The 18,277-nt window shown below is 45.1% G+C and overlaps 1 protein-coding gene across 1 annotated transcript; it reads left to right on the forward strand.

Moving 5' to 3' along the window:
- Nucleotides 1–339: 339 nt before the first annotated feature.
- LOC142915509 (uncharacterized) lies at nt 340–18,100 on the forward strand. The gene is made up of 4 exons (XM_076061265.1): nt 340–453; nt 7,080–7,398; nt 16,439–16,668; nt 17,676–18,100. Exons 1-4 carry the CDS (start codon nt 340–342, stop codon nt 17,826–17,828), a joined length of 816 nt encoding a protein of 271 aa, XP_075917380.1. The 3' UTR covers nt 17,829–18,100.
- The last annotated feature ends 177 nt before the right edge of the window (nt 18,101–18,277 follow it).

Below are 18,277 nucleotides of genomic sequence, written 5' to 3' on the forward strand. Positions count from 1 at the left end.
GCAACACGACAGAGAAACACCACGCTGATATATCGGTGTTTTGTTGCCAGATTAAAGGGTAAAAAAAAAACAACTATCATATTGTGTTACTGGCAAATGAGGTTTCCAATGGTGTAAACACCACGCTGTTTAATTTAAAATTGTTAAATATTGCCCTTTCGAATTCAAATCGTCACACAAGTGTCTGACCCCTCCCCCCCTCCTCCCCTTGGGTGTGTGACGTCATTTAAGTTTTGCCCGGCGGTGACGGCGCTGGGACGCGGCTCCCGAGGCGGCTTCAGACTCCGCCGAGAGGCCGCGCGCCCGCACGGCCGACGCGGGCCCACGCTCTTGACGACGATGCCTACGCAGCCGGGAAGGCAGCAAAATCGGCAGCAGCCGTGTGCCGGCTCGGCCGTGCTCACCCCGCACGAGAATGAGATCATCTTCAACGTGCTGGGCCGCAGGTGTCCGGTGAGTTGGTGATTAGGCCGGAGGCTTTACCCCTCTTTCCTAGCCCCTGCCGGCCGGCCGCCCTGGGACGAACCCCGGGCCGGGGGCAGCGCCGGTCCGTGCTTAGTTGGTGCGTGGTTTGATTTGAACGATTTTAACTGAAAGGTGGCTTGTGTATTTAGTAATTGTTATGCTTTACATCGGTGTTGGTTGTGTGTCATTAAAAACGTCTGCTGGTTCTCTTTGCTAAGTATATATCAAATGTGAATACTAATTGTCTAACTATACATTTTCTCTGTGATAAGTCTGTTTTTGGTACTTCAACATTGTCATGCTTGTTGTCAAAGATACTATATAGTTTTTTTTTTTAATTCCTGGTGTAACTTTGCTTGGCTTGAGACTGCCAATATTTAAATGTGAGGCATAGTTGCTTTGCATGCAAATAACCACGCTAAAAAGTTGTAAAATACCAGCCACATAATCTTTATTCCAATATACAGTGAACAGGTTTGTTTATATCGGTGTTGACTCATTTGTTGTTGATCAGATGAGCCGTATGCTTGAACAGTAACTAAAATAACACTTTATGCTTGAAATTAAACTCGCCTAGAGGCACCATATAATGCAGGTGTCAGAAGGTACTGGATGAACTTTGAAACACAGCAATACATATATATTGTTTTCTATAGTATTGTGATAATGTAACCAAGTGGCATTCTTATGATTAAATGTCAAGATGAAAATACGGTGGGACAGGTAAAGGCTGTTATGTAATGATAGGATAAACGTGTACAACCCTAATTTAATACACTGCTGGATGAGGACCTTCTGAAACTGCGGGTCACTGAGTTTTTGTTTAACCTTTCACCTTGTTGCTCAGTGTCGGTTGGTGGAAGCATGGAGCAAAGATGGAAGAGCATAGACATTACAACATTGGGTTTTGCCAAAACTGCTAACTGCTGCCCACCCTGTCGTTACTACAGCCTATAACAACATGTGAGGGGGGGGTTGACTGTTGTTATACTTTCTCTAAGTTATTGTCTTCTTTGGTTCTTTCGGTAAAGTCACGTAGAATGAGAATAAAATAATAAATTGATAAAATAAAATAACACAATAATATTCTCACGATGTTTCGGCCACAACACAAGCGGCCTTCATCAGGTGAAGGGAGCGAGACTGTCTGGTAGGAGAGCGCTGGAGTGAAAGAGCCACGTTCAGATCACGACCTTTAAGCTGTGTGAGAAGAAACAAAGCGCCTTGACAAAGGAATTAGCATATAATTTAGCATTGAAATGGCTGAGTGATTAGCTTGTGACTGGTCACAGAAATAGCTATGTTAAAAGTTAAAGCATACACATCCGCAGAGGCACCCCTTGACAAAGGAATTAGCATAGAATTTAGCATTGAAATAGCTAAGTTAAAGCATACACATCCGCAGAGGCACCCCTTGACAAAGGAATTAGCATAGAATTTAGCATTGAAATAGCTGAGTGATTAGCTTGTAACTGGTCACAGAAATAGCTATGTTAAAGTCAGAGCATACACATTCACTGAGGCACTTAGTACAAATCAAACAGGAGAATTTAGCATTGAAATAACTAGGCGAATTTAGCATTGAAATAACTGAGTGATTAGCTAGTGACTGGTCACAGAAATGGCTATGTTGAAGTCAAGGCCTACACATCTGAGCTATTCACAGTACTATATAGTGAACCAATAAAAAACTAAAATATAAATTACCTTAATGTTATCAATAAACTCTATATTCTCCAATCAGCTAAGCTACCAACAATAAGTCGTTATATATCACAATGCTATATGGCGAAAAAATGGGTGGATTCTTACCCTCAACTTTAGCAACACGGATAGCTACGGGCCCCGTTCAGACGGACGAGTTCATCCATGGTCGGAACAGAGGAGGGGGAGAGAGACAGCTGCGAGGCGCTATTATACTCCATGTTGTAAACCATACCATTAACCGTGATGTGAGAGGTATTAAGAGTCAATGCTGGCGAAAGAGCTGCGGTCTGAAGGTCATCGTAAAATACAATTAATTAAGAACAGAAATGGTTTAAAACATCTTTCCAAAGGTTACTAAGCCAGAATCCATCTTCTCGGTTGAAATTGTCTCTGTGCTTGTATATGTGAATGGCCTCATGAACGAATCTCTCATCGTAGCCGGTTGGTTTGCAAAGAACCTCCGTCTTGGAGAAGTCAATGTCATGTGAGCCCACTGAATTATAACAGTGATCTGCCATGGCAGAGGAGTTCGTTCTACCGTGTTTCAAGTCTGCTTTATGTTCGCGGATGCGGTCCGAGATATGTCGTTTGGTTTCTCCAATGTAGCTACTACCACAGAGGAACTTTAGTTTGTAAACGCCCGGGTACTGTATGTCTGGAACAGCATCTTTTACAGATGGAACTAAATCACGGATTTTATGTACTGTCTTGAATTGGACCTGGATCTTGTGTTTATTCAGGATTTTGGAGATCTTTTTAGTGACCCCTGCAATGTAGGGTAAGGTGATGGTTTTGAGTGGCTCCACAAGAGGATCCTTCTTCATAACTGGAGTGATGGCTTTGCAGATTGTGTAGTCGGAGTAACCATTAGCCCTGAGAGCCTGGTGTACGTGCTTGAGTTCACTGGTAATGTGTTCCTGGTCGGAAATACATTGGGCTCTATGGTATAGAGTCTTGATGAGGGAGTTCTTCTGGGATGGATGGTGGTGGGAATCCGGTTTCAAGTAAGCATCTGTATGGGTAGCTTTCCTGTAGACAGAGTGGCTCATTGAACCATCATGTCTCCTTTTAATTAAGACATCCAAAAAGGGTAGTTTGCCATCTTTTTCGACCTCCATGGTAAATCTGATGGCTGGGTGTATGGAATTGATGTGGTCGCGGAATTGGTCTAGAGCAGGCTGGCCATGTGGCCAGATGACAAATGTGTCCTCAACGTACCTCTTCCATAAGGTCGGGCGTAGAGTGGCAGTCTGGATCGCGTCAGTTTCAAATTTTTCCATGAATACGTTGGCTACAACCGGAGATAGGGGGGAGCCCATTGGGGTGCCCTCAGTTTGTATAAAGTTCCATTCCATGTGAAGTATGTGTTGGTTAAGCAATGTCTCACCAGGGGGGGTACATCAGTATGCAGTCCTTGATGAACCAGGTCTTCAATGATAGCGATGGTGTCAGGTACCGGGACTTTGGTGAACAAGGACACCACATCAAAACTGACAAGCAGGTCGTCTGGGGACAGGGAAATGCCTTTGATTGTCGATACCAGGTGAGTAGAATTTAGTACCGCAGAGGTGGTTTTTCCAGTGAAAGGTCGCAGTATATCAGCAAGAAAACGTGCCAGTTTGTAGGTGGGGGAGTTGATAGTAGAGACGATGGACGAAGGGGTGACTTTACCGAAAGAACCAAAGAAGATGAATCATTGCAGTCACGAAAGCTTTAAATCGAAATTTAAGTTATTGTCATTCACATCAAGGACTCCTGCATGCAATCAGATTTTCATAATTCTCTACGCTGCCTGTAACAAAAAAAACATTAATGTCATTACAAAATGACCGATACTCTAGACAGTTAACCTAATAGCAATTGTTTGTATGGCTTTAATTTTACATAATTTCTCTAGCACCATTCTACCAGCCTTTCCCTGAGTATTATACAGCTACATTTGAGTGTATACAATGTATTGCGTTTTTAGTTATTACCGAGCCTTTTCAGTTTGTAATACCTGTGTAGTGGATTCAACTGAGTCGCAGACATTCTTCTTGGAGGCAACACATTTATTAACACCAACACATAACACAAGGGGTTACTGTCCCTTTACCAGATAACCTATGGTGGTGGACCACCAGGCTAACTACGCTAGTTACTGGGAGTAGCTACAACGGACAGGACCCTCCTTAGCTGGGGTCCTCGTCCACGTGTTGGTGACTTCTTCTTGGACGTAGATCTTCAGATGACGGTAGCAACGCTGAACCTCGGTCCCTGTGCGGACCCGGTTTATATGCTGCTGGGTCGTGGCTGGCCAAGACCACCTTCGAGAAACCTCTTGTTGTTTCTCGGCCCTTCCCTAGGAGCTTACCCTGACACGTGACCACCCCCAAGCCCCCTCCTGAGGCCCCTGTGTAGATCTTACCCGTTACGTGCCTTCCGGGGTCAACCAGAGTGCCATGGCCAAGGGTAACCTCATCCCATGGCTGACACTCCCACACTCCCTCCTGTAGGAGTCAGCACTGCACGCCACGCGTGGTGCTACTGCGCTATTCCAGCGCTCACCTAGCCCCCCTAGGGCTGGTACTACACCCACCTACGGGGTGTTCGCGATGACGATGCATCGCACGCCGTGCCCCTCTAGGGCTGGTACTACACCCACCTACGGGGTGTTCGCGATGACAATGCATCGCATGCCGTGCCTCGCTAGAGCCGGCATTACACAGCGACATTCACGATGTCACGCCATTCATGATGTCCACGATGTGAGTACATCGCACGCCGTGCCCCTCTAGGGCTGGCACCACACAGTGACATCCATGATGTCACTACGCCTGTAATAAACGAAATATATGGTGTAGAAATGTTTTGCTTTTTTGCAAAATCTCACGCAAATACATTGGTTGAGTCAGTATAGGTGCATTATATAGCAACGACAATGATAATACATGTACCCTAATACACTCAAAAGTATATTATTCAAGTTATAATAATAACACTTCGTTTATCTAAATAAGTCTCACCGAGTCTCAAGATCTCAAGAAGACATTTTATGTTTGGCCATTTCCTCATCTTGTAGGTTTGTTTGTGAGAAGAAATCTGAGTACAGGGATAAGCTTTGCCTATACCAGCAGGTAACACTTAAATACCCATACATAAAAGTAAACAAAATACTGGGTGTACACTGGGTTTTAAGTTCAGCTGGGTGTCTCACATATGATGATTGAATTATCCACCATGTTGGATTTTGGAATACATTGCTGTATTTCAATAGTGGTAACTTTTTATATTTAAAACGTATTATAAGGTAACGTAACTTTTCAATGAAATAGCATCAGAAGTTAGAACGTCCAATTGATATTTATTTTGTCTTGGAGACCCTTACATGTAAGAAAGGCATGAGGATTATCAGGGGTTTTAAATTGGAATTACAATGATTTTAAACTGTAGCAGTTTTAAATTAAAACATGAACAGGTTCAATCCAAGATGAACAACAGTACCAGGTGGCAATCCTTCCTACTTGGCATATCAAAGCCTTGCTGCTATCATCATGTTTATAATTTAGCATTAGAGCTGCAATTGACCTTTTCCAAATAAGAACAGGCATGGGTGTTCAGTAATAACGATACCTAATAATGGAGCATCCAGCCAGGGAGGAGGGTACTGTGTGATAGGTCACTCAATTTAAAATTGGAAAGTCGTGACCTAATTTTCCAGTTGGCGCTAGACTCAGTTTGTCATCCCCCTGGGATCAATGAAACAATCACGAGTACCACTTGAGTGAACACTAAGTAGAGAGAGCGGCCTCTCTTAGTTGCATACACTTTCACCATTGAGCAACTTGCTTTGAACCCCCATTCACTTCAAATTTTGCTTTTCGTCCGATAATAAGTTAACTTACCAATAGTAATAGGTTTTTACCCTTTTAGCTGGCACAAAAAACTGACACATTTATACAAGGGATCATGTTTGCAATAACCACAGCACAAGCAGTCAAAAATGCAAACAAAAAAAGACAACTCTGATAATGATATGCACTGTCCTTGAATTGTATTGGTCCACAGCCGAGACGGCTTTTCTTAGAGCCTTGTCTCCACTGGTGTTGGACCAGATGACACCATAAGGCGTACAACTCAAAAACAGCGCACCATCAGAGTATTGAGAGCTCGGGGTAAGCCTTTACATCATGAGACCTCCTTTGCCAGTAACAAGATATAGGAATAGGTTTTTACCCTTTTGGCTGGCACAAAAACTGACCTTTATTCAAGGCATCATGTTTGCAATAACCACAACACAAGCAGTCAAAATGCAAACAAAAAAGAGACAACTCTGATAATAATATTGGCACTGTCCTTGAATTTGATTGGTCCACAGCCGAGACGGCTTTTCTTAGAGCCTAGTCTCCACTGGTGTTGGACCAGATGACACCATAAGGCGTACAACTCAAAAACAACGCACCATCAGAGTACTGAGAGCTCGGGGTAAGCCTTTACATCATGAGACCTTTGCCAGTAACAAGACATAGTAATAGGTTTTTACCCTTTTGGCTGGCACAAAAAACTGACACCTTTATACAATGTTTGCTGTTTCCGGTTGCCAAGAATTGAGACAATCATCCAAACGATTTTGCTTGGCCAATTTATTGCTGCATTGTGGTCTAGACTAATTGTGGATATGCAAAGATTTAATACAAAGACACTGCTGAGGGCCTCGCCAAACTATTGCAATCGCTCATGGTCCCGTAACGTACAAATCCACCGAGCACCTGTACGCGAGCTGATTTAATCACTCCATCTCTGAACATCTCTAGGATGCTTTCCAATCCTTGACCATTGGCTGCCATCCCTTCACGTGTCTTGTGCACCTTGGTGATAGCATTACCTTCTAAAAATGGTAAAAATACCAAATATACGAATAATTTTAGTTCTTGCTTGCAGTGCAGTATACTTTTGCATCACCTTTCCCTGTGTATGTGTGTGTGCGTTGTGTCCGTGTGCATCTGCAGAGCAAGGCGACGACGGTGGTGCAGGTCTTCTTTTGGGAGAATGGGGTGTGGCAGAAGAGGCACTGTGGGGTCACCTGCTTTGTCAAGGACCAACCCAGGAGGTCCTATTTCATCTGTGTGTATGAGATGAGGGTGAGTACTTGTCATTTTGGTGGTCAAGGTGTCTCTTGCAAATTAGACTATTCTGGTCTCTTGAATTCTGTAGGTGATATGATGAAATTAGCATACATCCCCACATGTGAACACCTATTTAAGGCCCAGCATTGGGAGTAACTTTCACTACAGGGGTTGAATGCTGGAAATTGTTTATTGATGGTTGTAAGTACCAGCGGAATGTTGTGACTAATTGTTACATTTTGTCTGCTGCCCTTCAACATACCGGTGTGCTGAAGCAATACAAATGAACATGTTTGTACATGTGGCAACTTGATTGATTTAGCTGTGTCGGGTGTACAAGAATGTACAGCACATTGGCATTGTGCTTGTGCAATCTAACCCAAAAATGTATTATGAATGATAACATTGGCCGTGAAAGCTTGCGTGTTAAATTTGCTTTACAAAATCCGATTAAATTTAACTCTTTCCAGGAACCCATTTCTTTTTAGTCACTGAAGAAAATCCCCTTCCCATACATCTTGCTCTTTCTCCTAAACCTGCTTCTGGAATATGGGGTGACATTTTAGTATATTGATGTGTCGCTCGTTGAAACTAGCTATTCGTAACATTAATTTCGGGCATTCATGCTGAGTCTTTGATTATTTTGTCTTAGCCTCCATTTGCTTGTTATTTGTCTGGTTTGTCTATGGTATGAGCATAATTTTATAGAATGAGCAGAGCTCAAAGTCTGAATTAATTACTCCATAATTATTAAACATCACACTTAACGTAAAGAAGTTGCACTGGCATAGCACTGTGTTCTGTTGTTTGCCTCCATCAAAGATGAAATTCTCAGGTGTGAATTTGACACAGTAAAATTGTTTACTTCCCCAATGTAAATACTTAGATCCAAGTGGTGCTTTGGTTAGGTTTTGATTTCAATGTTAAAAATTTTAAACCTGGTTTAGAGTTAATCCAGCAAGTTGATAAAATCAGTACCACGTTTTGGGAATTAAACCGAGTTGTGGCACTGTTCTGGACCACCACTGAAGATGACATTTGATATTTGTTGATTTGAATAGTATGTGGATCACGTTGTTAGTCCCAGACCATATTAAACGTTCCATTTGGAAAAAGTTAAATATATGTACTGGGTTCTGTGAAGGAGCAAGACAATTATTTGGTTCATTTCCATAAGTTGCGTAGCTTACCTTATTCCAGAAATGACTTTCCGTGTTTTCTTACATATAGCCCGCATATGCATATAACCCGCAAACGCATATACCCCGCAAAAATAACGTTTTGTGTAAAACAAATTTCAGATAGTCCGCATCGTCATATTCCCCGCATGCATTCATAGATTTAACGTCGTTACCGCAGCTTAATTCCATCATTAATACGAAGTTTACATTTGTAATGCATTCCACTATCAATTGTTAACATTAAAATCATAACGTGCACAAAGAAAACAAACTAACCAGAAACGAGTGAACTTAAAACAGTAAATAAGTAAGAAAAGTAAATATCCAATAAATAAATAACACGTAACTGGTAGATAAGTATGTAAGCGTACTATTAGGCTTACCAGCATTCGACCTCATTATATTACAGCTACTGGACCGGTGGTTACCCCTGTACAAATTTTGATTTAAAGCTTTCGTGACTGCAGTAATTCATATTCTTAGCTCTTTCGGTAAAGTCATGTTGAAGGGAAACAATAAAATAATAAAATATATATAAAACAATAAAAATTATCACGACGTTTCGACCATAACACAAACGGTCGTCATCAGGTGTGAAAAAACCGACGGCAAGAAACATTTGAAAGTGTCGGTTCACATTAATTAATTAATTTTTGCGGTGCATTTATTTATAAAAAAACACATCAGCGCCACACGCAGCGATTTGGCAGTTTATTTAGAAGGACGAGTCCATCTATGTTCTGAAAAGAGGAGGGGGGAGACGAAAAATTAATGTATGCTGTCTGAAAGCCACCGTAAGTGTGAACAATCAATTAAGACCTGAAATGGTTAATCAAATCCTTCCAATGATTGCTAAGCCAGAATCCATCTTCTCGGTTGAAATTGTCTCTGTGCTTGTATACGTGGATAGCCTCATGAACGAATCTCTCATGGTAGCCAGATGGCTTACAAAGAACCTCTGTCTTGGAAAAGTCAATATCATGTGAGCCTACTGAATTATAACAATGATCTGCCACGGCCGAGGTGTTGGTCCTACCGTGTTTAACGTCTGCTTTGTGTTCACGAATGCGGTCCGAGACATGGCGTTTGGTTTCTCCAATGTAACTACTACCACAGAGGCAACTTAGTTTGTAGACACCAGGGTACTGTATGTCCGGAATCACATCTTTTACAGACGGAACCAGATCACCCCTGTACAGATTTAGCACTGGTAGATTGCGCACTGCGCAGACAATAGCGGCACTAACGCAATTGCCTCCTGGCAACAAAGCCATTGGAAGTTTGAAACAAAGCTCATGGTCGCAACTGTATAGTGCTCAGCCAATAGCAGTGGCCGAAGGGACTCGGCAATTATGATTCCGCGTCTGGTAGATGCTTGTTAAGGCCTTCCCATTGTGCAATCCATAGCCTCAGTTGAAACTATCGCACCCCCCTACAGCCACTGAAAGAATTAAACATAGTGCGCCCACTTCAAACATTGTCGTTGCAGAGTGTTCTTGAGTGTGATTTTTGCAGTATACATACTGTTGTTTCGTGCGTGTTTCAAGTAATTAAAAGTCGCTATATCGTAGTTAACTATAATTCAAGTAATTAAAAGTCGCTATATCGTAGTTAACTATAATTACTTAAATAACCGTTGCGATAATGCTGCCAAAACGTAAGTGGTACACCACTGACTTCAAGCTTCAAGTTTGTGAATTTGAGGAAGATAAAGGCAACAGAGCTACGGGAAAAGCGTTTTTGGTCGACAAAAAGTCTGTTCGTGAATGGAGAAAAAATATTGCTGAACTGAAAACAATGAATCCACGAAAACGTGCTAGAAGAGGACCGAAGGCAAAGTGGCCACAGTTGGAAGACAACTTGTCCAAGTGGGTGAGGGCACAACGTGATAATAACCGGGCCGTATCAACAGTCGCCATCAAGTTGAAGGTGAGAGTTATGGCTGCCGAAATGAAGATTGCTGATTTTACAGGCGGCGTCCACTGGGGATTCAAGTTTATGAAACGCAATGGACTGTCAGTTCGTGCCTGGACAACAGTTGGTCAGAACCTACCAACCGACTGGCAGCAGAAAGTGGCCGACTTTCAAGCGTTCATTCACAAAGACATCGAGACAGAAGGGTTTGGTGCCGAGTGCAGTACACAACATGGACAAAGTGCCGATGCCGTTTGACATCCCTGCCACTCGCTCAGTGGCAGACAGTGACGTCAAGACGGTCGGCATTACAACAGCCAGCCACGAACGGACCTGCTTCACCGTCGTTCTGGCGTGTTCGGCTAGTGGAGAGAAGATAAAACCGATGGTTATTTTCAAACGAGTTACAATGCCACGTGAGCAATTGCCACCGGGCGTCGTCATCGTGTGTAACAAAAAGGGACTGGATGAACACCGAGGTAATTAAATACTGGACGGAGCGATGCTATCGCAGCAGAACTGGAGGTTTGTAGCGCTAATATAATTTCTACCATTGGAAGAATTTAAAATCGTAAAACGCTGTGCTCCTGGGTGGTTGGAGAGCTCTTGCTCATAAATTGGAGGGTGGATTGAGCTGCAACAGCTGCAGGGCCTGGTAGAGTTGACAGCTGGGGTGGTTTAGTGGCTGCAACTCATTGGCCATGATTAACTCTTTATTTAGATTTTCAGTAATATTTTTTCTTCCATTCCTAACTTCTCCAGTTAAATTACTCTTATTTCCCTGCACCCCCCCATTTAGCACGGTTGGCTACATACGAGCTGTACTGCCCCTACATCACCCCGTACTGTCCTTACACATTATTAGAAGGCTTACCCATGTGGCATGTTCTAATCACGCCCAATAAAAAAAACACTTGTTTGAATTTTTACAATCTCTTTGGTGATGCATATTTTGACTTTTTATTATACACACTTAAAAAATAGTGGCCCCCAGGCTGCAGCAGGACCCATGATAAATAGTAGCATGCGTAACGGTCTCCTGCACGTGAAGATCTAGCAGTGCTGTGAATTTAGGGGAATGCTCAACAGCCCATCTATGCTCTGAATGTAACTACCTCATTGAGACAACTGCCCTGTCTCCCAAACCGGCTTCTAAAGAATGTGTCAAGAATGTTTTGCATGGTTTAAGAGGAAGCTTTTCGTAGTGTATATGCCACCATGAGACCAGTTAATAATCTCTTGTTCACATGCTGATATTCGTTTACTTCCTGGGGCCAACGTTTCTCCTCCCTTATGGATGTCACAACACCTACATTTACGCGTGGAAGTGGTTAACAGTTACACTAACTCGTGCAACCCGACATACAAAGCAGTAAGGAAGATTTGAAGCTTTCGTGACTGCAGGAATTACTCTTCGGTTCTTTCAGTGAAGTCACGTAGACAATAACTGTGTGTTCGCCGACCCTCTGTGTTGCACTGCATTACACTTCTTAATTTGAATAACTTTGCTTTCTCAAACTTTGGATTTTTTTTGCTCTAAACCATTGTCTCTCCTCCGGCCACTGTGGTCCAGAATTCCACACTGCTATCCTCGTTTGTCTGCTGGTCACCTCGTTTTGGTCCGCCTCCGCAGTCCTCTCTCTGCCCCGGCCCTTCCCCCCACTCTCGATTTAAGGCTTTGGCACAGAGTCGTTGTCCTGTTCGTCTTGGTGTGTGTCTCGCTTGGTCTGTCTTTGTGTATGCCTCTCTGCATGTGTGTCTGCCTATGTTGTTTCCGTAACCCCCTACCTCCCCGCGGTGCCGGACGGGCAACGCTGTCGTGGACAGTGCTGTGGTGGAGAGGGTCAATTCCGAGTAACCCTCTCCCCTCATGGCGTCTGTGACTAAATGGGGGCTCTGGACGGGTGCGAGGGGCTGGTAACCCTTCCACCTTCAATAAATTACCACTAAACCACGTGAAAAATATCTAATTAATAAGTTTGTGCTGGAGGCTCCGGGGGGACAGGCGTCTATGACGTCTCCTGGCCAAACCCCATCTGGCGGAGCCAGAAGATTGAATCTTTACCCTCGGGGCTTCTCCAGAAACAACAAAAAGCCACTACGGGTGGCCACGTGGAATGTTCGAACACTCACTGCGGAGGAGAGGCTGCCACTCCTCTGTCGAGAGCTGGACCGGTACCGCCTGGATCTCTGTGGCAATCAGGAGTTCCAGTGGACCGGCTCTGGCTCCTGCCACCATGAGGCATGGACAGTCCTCGACTCGGGGCAGGAGACTGCCAAACAACAGGATGTGGCTCTTCTTCTGAACAGAGGACGTGGCGGTGAGGTGTATGAAGCTGTAAGCCCCAGGCTACTTTGGGCTTGCCTTCCCATCAACCGGAGGCGAGGAGTGGTGGTCGTGGTTACTTATGCCCCCACCGAAGATGAACATCCGTGGAGGGATGCAGGCAAGGCCGATGAGTCAGATGCCTTCTATGACCTCCTGTCACAGGTGCTGGCTAAAGTGGCCCCTCTGGATAGAGTCATCTTGTTGGGTTACTTCAATGCCCGAGTTGGTCATGATGCTGGCACCCGGTCTGGAGTGATTGGAAGGCATGGGCCAGATCAGCTCAATAACAACGGTAGGAGGCTGCTAGATTTTTGTGCAGCCCAAGGGCTTGTAATCACCAACACGCTGTTCCGGCATGGGCGCATCCACACAACATCATGGATGCATGCTGGGTCCAAGCAAGAACATCTGCTAGACTACATAGTGACGTACCAGCGGATGCGAGCCCATGTCCTTGACACTAGGACCTACCGTGGAGCTGATCTTCCCTCTGACCATCGACTGTCATCTGTAAGATGCGCCTGCCATTCTTCCACTCTGGTGGTGGGTGTACACCCAGGACCCCATTCCAACCTAAGGTGGCCTGGTCTCCGCTAGCTGATGAAAGTTGCAGGTGAGAATTTCATCATCGCTTGCAGCTGGGGTTGGCATCGTCCCCCACTCCTCCTGATGTCGAGGGTAAATGGGCGAGGTTTAGGACTGTGACTCATGCAGCTGCAATGGCTGCTCTGGGTACGCGGTCCAGACCTCCCCAGAGACCCTGGCTGACAGAGGAGGTGTTCAGCATGGTTGAGAAAAAGCGACAGGCCCACTCTCATCGGCTACAGCATCCCACGTCAGAAAATGGGGAGGCTTACCGCAGCCTTTGTTCGGAGGTTCGGAGAGCCGTGAGGCGCTGCAAGGATGGGTGGTGGTCGTGGGTTACTGAGGAGATGGAGTCTTCCTCAATGGCCTGCGATCACAAATCCCTTTTTAACTCCATCAAAAAAGTAACCTGCAGCGTCACACCTGTTACCATCATTAGGGGAAAGAACGGTGATCCAATCTCCGACCCCCAGGAACAGGTTTGCAGATTTGCTGAGCATTTTTGTGAGATCCTGGGGGAGGGGGAATCCCTCAGCCTGGAAAACATCATGGGACAAAGTGGGGATGACCCTGCTGAGGCTGCGGTGCCTCAAATATTGGAGGAAGTCACCCCCTGTGAGTGGCTGGCTGAGGTGCCAGGCGTTGAGTAAGTACTTAGGGCAATCCAGCGTCTGAGACCAGGAAAGGCACCGGGCAGAGATGATCTCCCAAGCGGAATGCTGAGGGAGGATGGCGTTTGTGCGCAGACTGCCCTACATGACATCATAAAAACAGTCTGGGCCACTGGACGGGTTCTGCAGGATTGGAAGGATGCCCTGGTGGTCCCCCTCTTTAAGAAGGGGGACCGCACAGACTGTAACAACTACAGGGGCATCTCACTCCTCAGTGTGCAGGGAAAAGTCCTGGCAAAGATTATTCAACATCGCCTTGCTAGGTACGCTGAGGAGAGGCTTGCGGAGCCCCAATGCGGTTTTAGGAAATGGCGGTCCTGCACAGATGCCATATTTTCTGTCCGTCTGCTACAGCAGAGGTGTAGGGAATTCCAACAAGACCTACATCTCTGCTTCATTGACCTGGTCAAGGCCTATGATACCATCAGTAGCCCTGGGATCTGGGTTGTTCTTCGTGCTTTCGGAGTCCCTGACCCTCTGCTCACGGTCATCAAGGACCTTCATGATGGTGAACAGGCCTGGGTAAAACTACGTGGCCAGGAGTCAGAGCCATTCCCTGTACACCTTGGCGTGAGACAGGGATGTCCTCTGGCTTCAACATTATTTAACATCTATTTCGACCATGTAGTTCGTGAAGCCTTCAGTAGCTGTGCCAGAGAAATTTCCATCTGGTACAGATACAATGGGAGGCTGATTGATGCCAGGGTGCGGTCAAGGGATGGCTCCCTATCAACCACGTTATGTATGCCGACGACCTGATAATTGCAGCTCACTCAGAGGAGGAGTTGGAGGCGCTGCTGCTGAAACTGGAATGTGCCACTAATAGGTGGGGCCTTACCATAAACCCCACCAAAACGAAGCACCTGCCTGGGTATTTTGGACCATCAGGCACTCCACCCCCACAACTCCCAATCGGTGATGGGGCAGTTGTGGAGAGAGTGGAGAGTTTCTCATACCTGGGCAGTGTGCTCATGACCTGCTCCGGTTTAACAGCAGAGGTCTCACTCCGAATCAGTCGAGCGGCATTATCTTTTCATCGGTTGGGTAATGCTGTGTGGAAGCTACCTGGTCTGTCGCTCCGCACTAAGCCTCGGGTCTTTTCGGCCACAGTCATTCCCTCCCTTCTCTACGCTTGTGGACCTCCCTAATGGAACATCTTCGCCGGTTAGAAACATTTAGGCTGGCCTGCCTACGATTCATCCTGGGTTTAACCAGGCTGGATTGTGTCAGGAGCTCACAAATCTTCGAAAGATCTGTTCAAAGTCCCATCGGTGAGCACCTCCGGCAGGCAAGGCAGCATTGGCTGGGCCATGTAGCCTGCATGCCCAATCACCGCATGCCCAAACAGCTTTTGTTCGGCCGGATTGAGGGGGCTAAATGGGCGCGGCACGGGCTAGAGAAAAGATGGAGTGACGTGGTACAGGAGGATGTGGAGTTGAGTTGACTTGCCGATGACTGGTACCAGCGGTGTCAAGATCGGCCTCTGTGGAGGAGGCTCGTGAAGGACGCAACTGGACAGTTGGAGGCAGTCGCCCTCCAACAACAACAGAGGGCGGAGGAGCAACGCTCACAACAACGAGCAGAGCGCTGGGTGGCTAAAGCACAGCAGGTTGGCACAGTAGGGGGCACAGGTGGTGCTTCAGCCAGTCATCTCAGTCAGTCGACCCGTGGCACCTGGGTCTGCCCCGTGACCTCCTGACCTTAAGGTGCACATGGCCTGGCACAAGCGCCGTGGCTGTAAATGACATCACTGCCACTTAGTGGCGAATGACGGTTGTTGTTGTTTCTGTGTCTGTGTTTCAGCATTCATTCTTACCTGATGATGGTTGCTTGTGTTGCAACCGAAACGTCATATTCTATTATTTGACTTCATTTTCTACGTGAATTTACCGAAAGAACCGAAGAGTAAGGAAGAATGCAGATAGAATGCGTGGAGTTAATAGGGATCAACTTGAGAGGGTCTATGACAGGCTAACATTTTTGTATTAAGAGGGCTTATGAAATAGGGTCTACACTGGTAGATCCACGCACATCCTTCAGCTTAGTTGTCTGGATTACACCGCTTCTGCATTCATAACTTTTTCATCGCAGTCCCAAGGGGTCTGTAGTACTCTAAAAGTTGGCTGTAAATGGCAATAGCCTCTTACTTATTTACACAATCCATATAGGGTGCCACGGTGGCGAGATGTTAACGACTTCGCCTGGTATACAGGAGGTCGTATTATTGGAGTTTGCGGTGTCTCTCTCACTGTGGTCGTGTGGATTTTTCTCTGGGTCCTCTGTTTTTTCTCTCCACATTTAGAAACGTGTTTACAGTAGTTGACTGCTATACATTACCACATGATGAACCGCTTTGTTGAGCTATCATTTGTGGCCAGGTCGCTTTTGAAAACGAGCTTAATAGCTCATTGGGCCTTACCTGGTAAAACATTTTTTAAAATCTACACTCTGGGAAATGCATTTGCCCCCTTTGCCAACACATTTTATTGTCCAGACTGTGCAGCACATGTGACATACACGAACTTTCTGCGTTGTGCAAACGGCGTGTCTGCTTCGTGTCTCTGCAGGACACAGGGCATCTGTGCTACGAGCAGGAACTTTACAAAAAGTTTGAGTACAAGCAACCACGCCCCTTCTTCCACACCTTTCTCGGCGACGTATGTGCAAAACTTGCTCATTCAATGAGCGCAATCTTTACCCATAATTCCACGTTTTTATATTAGACAATTAATGTTGGCTTATTTACTGAAAAACACAAAATAGCCGCAGAGGCTGAATATATATTTTCATGGAACTATTTGGTTTTTATTACCAACTGTACCCTTAATTGTAGGGATAGTTCTGTCAAGAGGTCCTTTAAAGAAAGCCCTTCCATAATACTGCTTGTTAGCAGAGCTACTTATCATGTCAGGGCATGACTGGAAGTTGGATACTTGCACAGCCACTTCTGGAGTTGCTTGAAAGAGCCATTCTTACCCAATAGACAGTTCTTCACCATAACACAGGGGTTTTTTTGGGGGGTTATATCGCGTAAATATATAAATTTGTGTCGTTAAATCTGCCACCACCCGACGCAGCCAACTAGTAAGGTTTGTCACGTAAACAGAAGACGCCAATTCGTCACTAGTACAGCTCACGCCGGTGTGTTGCAGAGTGAAGCCACAAAGTTAACAATCTGAGTACGACTTGGCATGTTCTGTTTGTGACGAACCTTACAAATTGGCTGTGTCGGATGGTGGCGGGTTTCACGACACAGTTACGTATTCACGCGATCTAACCCAATAAAATCTACGAGGATATTTTGATTTAAAGCTTTCTTGACTGCAGGGATTCATATTCTTGGTTCTTTCGGTAAAGTCACGTAGAAGGGAAACAATAAAACCAAGAATAAGGATGATATTGGTCGCGAAAGCCGACGTGTTAAACAGTTCTTCACCACATTTCAATAATTCAGCAATGTATTTTAATCTCTCAAAGGTAAACTACCATATATGTAAATACAGAAATATTTTTTTTACAAGACTGATTGTTTGAGCTCTTGTTGAGAATCTAGTTTAATTTTGCACGCTCACCTGGGTTTGAATCCAGGATCGGCGGTGCTGGGCTCAGTGATTTGACGCAGCATTACACCTCAAAACCACCTGTCGACTTTCTCATTTATTTTGTTTATTTTTTACCTACATGACTTTACCAAAAAACCCAAAGAGTATGAATCCTTGCAGTCACGAAAGCTTACAATCTAGAAAAAAAAGTCTATTTTCTCTATCAGAAATGTGAGGTGGGACTTAACTTCTGCGACGAGGAGGAAGCAAAGCCCTTCCGTGATGCCGTGGAGGATACGCTGCGACCTGAGGCACCAGAAGAGCCGTGAGTGCACTTTTGTTGCCAAGTTGGGGACGGGTGTGCTCACGTTGACAAGTCAGCAGTGGACGTTCATGTGGTCTGAGCAGGTTAGAGTAGGTAGCATGTAAAACATCGCATCCCGTGCTTTATTAAAATACTTATTATTAAAATACTCAAATGCTACCATGTAACATTTTATAAGCGAAAAACTTTTCATCATTCTTGAGCTGACTTGTGTTCAGAATGACGTGACGGGTTGTGCATATGAGTGAAATGGCCGGCATCTGTAAATAGCACTGGGGGGGGGGGGGATATGAGAGACTGATAAAAATGACAATGATGTAACTGCAGATACAGATAAAGGAGGCTGTGAAAGAAGAATCACATTTGTACATTACGTGTTACATGCCTAAAGTCGTGTTCTAGGATGGACCACCGAAGTGGGATTGAGAAAGACACTCACACACCGCTTTAAGG

This window comes from Petromyzon marinus, unplaced genomic scaffold (genome assembly GCF_048934315.1).
Source record: "Petromyzon marinus isolate PM22_M1 ecotype Great Lakes invasive population unplaced genomic scaffold, UKy_Petmar_22M1.pri1.0 PM_G_Scaffold_32, whole genome shotgun sequence".
In the NCBI taxonomy this organism is placed as follows: Eukaryota; Metazoa; Chordata; class Hyperoartia; order Petromyzontiformes; family Petromyzontidae; genus Petromyzon; species Petromyzon marinus.

What these genes read in the sequence shown, in the direction of transcription:
- LOC142915509 (XM_076061265.1), top strand. Translation starts at nt 340, where the DNA reads ATGCCTACGCAGCCGGGAAGGCAGCAAAATCGGCAGCAGCCGTGTGCC. An exon ending in ATTAGCATACATCCCCACAT is followed by an intron (nt 7,399 to 16,438) that starts GTGAACACCTAT and finishes TTTGCCAACACA; the next exon opens with TTTTATTGTCCAGACTGTGC. An exon ending in TCTTTACCCATAATTCCACG is followed by an intron (nt 16,669 to 17,675) that starts TTTTTATATTAG and finishes GTATGAATCCTT; the next exon opens with GCAGTCACGAAAGCTTACAA.